This window comes from Ruditapes philippinarum, unplaced genomic scaffold, assembly GCF_026571515.1.
Source record: "Ruditapes philippinarum isolate M1 unplaced genomic scaffold, ASM2657151v2 ctg4367_1_1_1_1, whole genome shotgun sequence".
In the NCBI taxonomy this organism is placed as follows: domain Eukaryota; kingdom Metazoa; phylum Mollusca; class Bivalvia; order Venerida; family Veneridae; genus Ruditapes; species Ruditapes philippinarum.
In genome coordinates this window covers 107,188-114,889 of record NW_026859066.1, presented here as the reverse complement: position 1 = coordinate 114,889, position 7,702 = coordinate 107,188, and the positions used below count along the sequence as shown (strand labels likewise).

The following is a 7,702-nucleotide window of genomic DNA, read 5'->3' as shown; positions in this document are numbered from 1 at the left end:
AAGCATTTATTGAAACATTTCGTTTGATATTTCACAATTGTAGGCGGATGATTGATTTGCTGTCATGCAAAAGGGACACTCTGATTGGCTAATGCAGATAATGGGCGGTTACCGATCACAAGCAACACTTGCTTTCGGCAAATAGGGGGTGAGTCTTGTGCCTATGATCATCTGAAATTAAATTATTCAAATGATGAAATTGATAAATTCTTCAACTGATGAAATTAAACTAATAAAACGGTACATAGAAATCAATAACTGTGATATTTTGGATTATAAACAACCAGATTTGCATGCGTCAAATGAGACCCACATATTTCTAAAACTGCTTCTTTTCTATTTTTTTTACATATTTTACGCAGGTCGCACATCTAAAATTAATCACTGTATAATTAATTATGTACATGTGTATATGATTTCCATTGATGTTATTCAACTGTAACTAAACGCTCTTTTTTTCTCACCATAAGGAGATGACAAACTTGAAAGATATATTTGTACTTTTATTATTATTATTATTACTGTAGCCAACAATAATGTCGTGCTGAACGATCTTTAAGGATAGGAAATATAACATCTCTGATTGAATGTACGGGGCGACTTTTTACAGCCTCCACACGACACAAACAACGCTGATGTGGCGATGAAATAGAGAAAATAAGAATCCCTAAAGAAAGTCCAACACAACATAATTGAAAATGTTGCAGGCTCGGTTTGATTGAGCTTGTTCATGGACGGTACTGGAAAGTGCAAGTTACCGTCCACGCCCCCTAGCACCGGCTTAAGCAGAATTCAACATTTAAACATGAAATGATAAATTTTTAATTTCGAAACATCCGCAGATGTGTTCATACGGCGGTCATCATGGAACCTTCAACGTGACACTTCCGTGCCATTCCATGAAAAGCGGCGTATGGTCCCCAAGTAATAAAAAGCGTGTGCCCTAAACGAGAAAACAATGGGCGGAACTAAATAAAATGGAATTTTGAAAGGGGATCAGAGGTTATGAAGCCTGCATATCACAGATAAGACGTCAAAAGACAAAGTTAAAAAGCAAGCAACATATCCTAAGGGTGATTTAACATTATTCAAGAAGGAATATTGGAACCACCCAACTAGAAAATGCCGAAAAGTTAAAACTAAAAATACCACAAGCACAACAATAATGTCGTGCTGAACGATCTTTAAGGATCGGAAATATAACATCTCTGATTGAATGTACGGGGCGACTTTTTACAGCCTCCACACGGCACAAACAACGCTGATGTGGCGATAAAATAGAGAAAATAAGATGTAGGATAACACGGTGTTCAACAACTGTAGGAACTATACTGTTCAATAACTGTAGAATAACACAGTGTTCAATAACTGTAGGAACTATACTGTTCAATCACTTTAAGAACACAGTGTAGATTACGTGGGTGGCTGAGAGAGAACACGTTAATACGGGTGTTCACTTCAACTGTTCACCAAATTACAAAGACACTACGACACAGTCGTAATGGGCAGCTTCACTAAGTTTGGGCAACAAAAAGATGCAATTCACGCGCTATATTTTCAACTTTTATTCCAGAAACAACACATAGTCTAAGGAGTATATAGTGTATCTAACGTATATAGCGTATATAGCGTATATAGCGTATATAGCGGTTATCTGAAAGTTAAACAATTATACTTCCATTAATAACAATTAAAACAACATACAAAGAATGCATACATACTTACAAATAAACAAGTCACATATATAATTCATCCTTAACAAATACTGTGGGAATCCTGCTGCTAGTAATGTTGAAAATTTATTAATTGATAGAATTACAGATTATTTACTTTTACATCAAAATTTTAACTAGGATACAGTTTTATCTATCTTAACATAAAATTGTTAATGTATATACCTTAACAATAATAAATGTAATTATTTTAGAACAAAAATTATGTAAACAATAATTTTCCCGAACGAAGGCAAATAAAAACAAAAATAAACTTACTGAACAATGGTATCTGTGCCCGAAACTTAATAAATAGAAATTCACAAGATTTGTACTGCACATTCCGAAATCTTATTTTCAACTGCGCCTTGGAAAGGCGGCAAAATCTTGCATTTGCATATAATTATTATTTCTAGGGACAGTTTTGACCAACCAAAATGCAGGAAGCGCCCTCTAAGAAAATAAAAGTAAAATTTGATTTTCTAAATATGGGGATCATTAATTACTAGGGAACGCTTAGTCTTGGCAGGGACCAGAGCGCACTAAAGTAACACTGCGCTGGATAGTTGGCATGATTTATTGAAATCAAAACAATTATCTAAACATTTTAAACCGGTCTCTGATAATTAAAACCAGCACCAACATTCGGAGTCTGGAACACCGGCCCTCAATGAACTTTTTTACATAAGTTCATTCTTATATATTAAGGGAAGACGAAGAATTTAATACTCGTTTTGTAATAATCAAAACATTCACAAGTTCTAGAATTTTTTACTAATCTAGATTATGTTACACATATATACACTTTTTTAAATATCGTAACGTCTTTATAGCGAGGCAAACAAGGTCGCTCATTAAACGTTAATTCTGACGATTTCCTGTTCCAATACACATAACATCGAAATCTGCCGTACTTTCACGGACCCATTTACCTTGACCTTACATGACCTTACAAGTCCGTCTCTACCTTTGTTTACTTCCAGAACGAGGCCTAATGGCCATTTGCCCCCGAGATAATTGCTCGTCGCAGACGAGAACGAGGTCATTTACGGACACATTCCTTTGAATGTTATGCCATTTTTGTCTTACCTGTAAGGTCGGCAGATATTCTCGAACCCACCTTTTCCAGAAAACATTCGCTAGATACTGTACCTGTCGCCACCAGCGTTTACAATAAACATCTCGCTTATCAAATAAACCTGGTGGGAATGAAGCATTTGGTCTCATAATCAAAAGTTTTATTTGGGGATAAGGGTTCTGGATCCTTTGATCACTACTTACCTGGGTAATCGGTCTATCATTGAGAATCTTTTCTATCTCTGTAACTAAAGTTAACAGAGCCTCATCGTTGAGAAGTTGTTCTCCAATGACTGATTTTATAGCCCTTTTGTGGACCGTACTAACCGTTCCCAAATACCGCCCATATGACTTGCATATGGAGGATTAAAAATGCCATTTTATTTCTTGCTGTTGACATAATTTTTGCGAGTCGAGTTTGATTAAATTGCCGAATGCTATCACGCAAAACTCTATCTCCTGATACAAAAATTTTTCCCATTGTCACTGTATATTTTTTCGGGACGGCCTCTACGACTTACAAAACCTTTGCAGTGCACAGATGAAAGAGTCCGTATCTAAGCTATGAGCAATTTCAATGTGCACTGCTCTGGTGGTCAAGCACGTAAATATACAGCCGTATCTTTTCAGATGTCGTCTTCCAGACTTCACAGTCATCGGGCCAAAATAATCGACACCGACATACGTAAACGGTGCCTTATCGGGCGTGAGCCTTTCTTCTGGAAGGTCGCACATCTGTTGCAATTCCGGTCGTTGTAACTGTCGTTTGCATGTTATGCACCTACCGATAACAGACTTAACTGTTTGCAGACCGTGGATTATCCAATACTTTTGTCGCAACATGGCCAGAATGTGAACTGGACCCATGTGCGCATTCTGTTCATGACAATTTTGTATCAGGATTCTTGTCACGTGATGGCTACTCGGCAAGATAATTTGATGCTTAGCATCTACGTGTAGGTCGGACATTGCTAGTCGTCCGCCGACTCGCATTACATTATCCTTCAATATAGGACATAGCCTTTTCAGAGGGCTCGAACTCGGAACTGGCCTCTTAGCCTTTAATTCACTTATTTCATTTTCAAACGCCTCCGTTTGAACTAATTTAAAGATGGCTGTTTGTGCCATTTTAATTTCCCACACACTTAGGGGTTTGCTACTTACCTTACTGTAAAGACTTCGTCTTTGGGGTAAGTATTTCTCACTTAAGAAACACTTAAAACGTAGTAGCCAAGCGACTGCATTTTGAAGTTTATGCCAGTCGGAGAACTTACTTAGTAACGTATTCATACTTAAATTATACTTACCATGAGTGTTTAGTACACTAGCCTGAGGTTTGAGCTCTATGTCATCCTCATTTACATTACTTACCTGCACTGGCCACTCTGCTTCATTCCTTTTAAGGAATTCGGGGCCATTCAACCATATGTCAAGCCTTTCAGTTTCTTACGGATTAACTCCCCTTGACGCAATGTCGGCAGGGTTACGCTTTGAGGGTACATACCTCCAGTCATGTGGTGACGTCACCTCATGAATTATTGATAGTCTATTTGCAACGAAAGTCTTAAACCTTTTCGTTTCATTTCTTATGTAACCTAACACAATCATAGAGTCCGTCCAAAAGTACCTTTCAGTAATTTTGACATCAAGCTCCTCTATGACAATCTGATACAGTTTTACAGCAACTACAGCTGCTGCAAGTTCGAGTCTTGGTAACGAAAAAGCCTTTATAGGTGCTAACCTAGACTTACCTATAACTAGACTGCATTTACTGAGCCCCTTCGCGTCATACACTTTTAAGTACACGCTCGATCCATAGGCATACTCAGATGAATCACTAAACATATGCAGTTCAGCTGTCAAGGTTGACCTGTCGAGCTCACCTGGTATTATACATCTATCTATACTTACCTTCGATAGTGCTGGTAGGCTGGCTAGCCACTGCAACCATTTTTCAGCATCCGCATCTGGAATTTGTTCGTCCCAGCCTAGGTTTGTTCTACAAGCACGTTGTAGAATCAATTTTGGTGTTAACGTCACTGGCGCAACAAGCCCAAGCGGATCATACAATGAACTGGCAACCGACAAGATATTACGTCTTGTCGTACCTTTGTCACGGAGATTTACATCAAACACAAAATGGTCATGCTTAACATGCCACTGTAACCCAAGTGTTCGCTCACATGACGATTCGTTGTCAAGGTCTATTTTTTCCTTTGACTGAGCTCGATCCGCTTCCGGGATCGAATTCATGACATGTTCACAAATAGAGAGCCACTTTGTCAGTCTGAAGCCCCCTAAAGAAAGAAGTTTTTTTCATTTCTGCGGCAAGTCTAATTCCCGAACTTGAGTCTAATACTGACTTAAGAAGGTCATCAACGTAGAAATGACGTTCGACCGTACTTACCGCTTCTTGACTGAATTTATCAGTATTTTCAATTGCCGTGCGCTTTAAACAGAAAGCCGCACAACTTGGTGACGAAGTTGCACCAAACAAGAGGACGTTCATACGATACTCCTTTGGTTCCTTGTTCAAGTTACCTTGAGGCCACCAAAGGAATCTTAAAGAATCCCTATCATGCTCACATACTCTTACCTGGTGGAACATGGCTTCTATGTCCGCAACCAATGGGGCCTGCCGGAATCGCATAAGTACGTCAGTAATACTGTTAGTTAGGTCGGGACCTTGTAACAGATTGTCATTCAATGATGTGCCTTGATACTTAGCAGCACAGTCAAAGACAACTCTTACCTTACCCGGCTTCTTTGGGTTAAGAACTGGATGATGAGGTGAATACCAAATACGTCCGGGTTCGAATCCCGTCCTGGTTTCTAATAAGGAAGCATAACCCTTATCAATATACCCATTCACCGTTTCTTTATACATATCAAATAACTTATTATCTCTTTGAAGTTTTCGCTTCAAGTGAGATAATCTTACCGTAGCCATCTTCACATTACTTGGAAGACTTACGTCTTGGTTTCTCCACGGGAGTCCCAATTCGTAATGACCGTTTTCCTTTACTACTGTACCTTTCATTACTGAAAGTGCACGACAGTCTTCCTGTGACATTCCTGTGCCACAGCTCTTGACATCTGGGAAGTCGGTTGCCCATAACTTATCGATTTGCAACTGTGTACTAGATGCAAACTGAAAATTGATACTACCTTGATCATTTGACGATCCATTACATGTGGGTCCTATAATACTCCAGCCTAATATTGACATAATTGCATAGGGCTCACCTTTATTCCCCCTTCGCTGCTCTTCTACCCAGAATGCGTCTGGGGTGTCGCTTCCCACAAGCAACTCAACTTTGTTTACATCAATCTTCGGTAAATTGTACCATTAAGGTGTTTCCACTTACCTGTCACAGACTGGTCTGGCAACGACTGCAAGGATATAGGCAGGGTTTTTACAGACCATACCTTTTGAAGGTCAATGACCTGACCGTCATTTAATGCACTTACCTGTAGTTTAACTTCCTTGCCATTTATATTATGACCAGACTTGTTCACTGTAGTTAACGTGAACTTACATGGTTTACTTTTAACCCCAAGCCTTTTTACAAGGCTTTCGCTACAAAGCGTTACATCGCTCCCTTCATCAAGGAGAGCGTACGTTTCTACTTGCATAGTTTTCGTTCCGACGACGACAGGAACTATGCGTAAACTTACCTTGTTTTGTTTACACCTCGATTCGGAAGCCGCAACATATTTATCCTCAACATTTGTAAATTTGTCGATTTTACTAGAATCTCGGTGAAACATTGTATTATGTTTCCCGGTAGAACCTGAAACCTCACAAAAACTATTTTGCCTACAATTTTCGGCAACATGTTTGAAATACAAACAGTTTTCGCACATTTCATGCTCTCTGATAACTCTCAGCTTTGAATCAATATCAATGGAGCGAAACTCTGCGCATGCCCTTAATTTATGGGCCTTTTTACAATAAATACATGATAATCGTCCCCTAGCGGATTTCTTTAAGGGAGATTTACCTAAATTTCTCTTATCAGAGCCAGTGGACAGTGTAACTACTTTATTACGCTGAGGAGGGTTTATGTGGGAATTTCTTTGCGAATTCACTGTTTGTTTTGACTCATTCGCAAGGTCATAACCATACATTGTATTGGCTACAATTGACCGTTCCCTCACAAAGGTTAGAAGATGGTTAAAATTTGGTTCGAGCCCCTGCTCTATCAGGCTACTTGCACGTTCGACCCACTGGGACCGAATGTGAAGTGGAAGTCTCCTAACTATTTTGCGTAGGTTTTCCGTATTATTCACATCGGACATAAAACCTAGCTGTGTCAAGGTCATATGACATTTCTCCATATGGAGTGACAGGTTCATTAGACCCTTTACGTCATTATTTTTTATGGCACTGCCATTTACTAAACTATCTACATGGGACCGGGCCACTAAATGTGGTTTACCGTACCTAGATTTAAGGATTTCTTTAGCCCTTAAATAGCCTTCGTCCGGAGACAAAATTACACAATCTTCGATACAATATTGTGCTTCACCCTGACACAATTGAATTAAATAATTTAATTTTAATCTATTGTCACTAACCCTAGGCTCGATATTGGTTTCAAAATTGCTGATGAATTTACAATAATCAGCAGGATTCCCACTAAATTTAATTAACTCCGGTTTAGGTAAACCATAAACGTTTTGAGAATAAATTTGTCTTGATGGTATATTATCATAAAGATTTTCACTAATTGTATTGTCAGGTAAGTCCTTCACGTAATTTTCAACTCGAACATATGTTGCTGGCTCGTCAGGTAAGGATAGCACTCCACTATCGTCGGAATCTTCTTCCTCCATCTCAGCTAGTTCTAGCTCGTGCCGGGCCGACTGCAGTTCGAGCTCCCGGCGAACCTCCTCGCTTCTGCGCTCTG

General features: G+C 39.1%; 3 protein-coding genes across 3 annotated transcripts; all 3 read right to left on the bottom strand.

The window, feature by feature from the left end:
- Positions 1-3,299: 3,299 nt before the first annotated feature.
- LOC132755051 (uncharacterized) lies at positions 3,300-3,917 on the bottom strand. Its single transcript, XM_060745842.1, has one exon. The coding sequence runs from the start codon at positions 3,915-3,917 to the stop codon at positions 3,300-3,302; it is 618 nt and encodes a 205-aa protein (XP_060601825.1).
- A 318-nt stretch (positions 3,918-4,235) lies between these two features.
- Positions 4,236-5,042, bottom strand: LOC132755050 (uncharacterized). Its single transcript, XM_060745841.1, has one exon. The coding sequence runs from the start codon at positions 5,040-5,042 to the stop codon at positions 4,236-4,238; it is 807 nt and encodes a 268-aa protein (XP_060601824.1).
- A 1,068-nt stretch (positions 5,043-6,110) lies between these two features.
- On the bottom strand, positions 6,111-7,628 carry LOC132755049 (uncharacterized). The gene has a single exon (XM_060745840.1). The coding sequence runs from the start codon at positions 7,626-7,628 to the stop codon at positions 6,111-6,113; it is 1,518 nt and encodes a 505-aa protein (XP_060601823.1).
- Between the last annotated feature and the right edge of the window lie 74 nt (positions 7,629-7,702).

Excerpts from the sequence above, each read along its gene's own strand:
- LOC132755051 (XM_060745842.1), bottom strand. The coding sequence starts at position 3,917 with ATGGCACAAACAGCCATCTTTAAATTAGTTCAAACGGAGGCGTTTGAA.
- LOC132755050 (XM_060745841.1), bottom strand. The coding sequence starts at position 5,042 with ATGAATTCGATCCCGGAAGCGGATCGAGCTCAGTCAAAGGAAAAAATA.
- LOC132755049 (XM_060745840.1), bottom strand. The coding sequence starts at position 7,628 with ATGGAGGAAGAAGATTCCGACGATAGTGGAGTGCTATCCTTACCTGAC.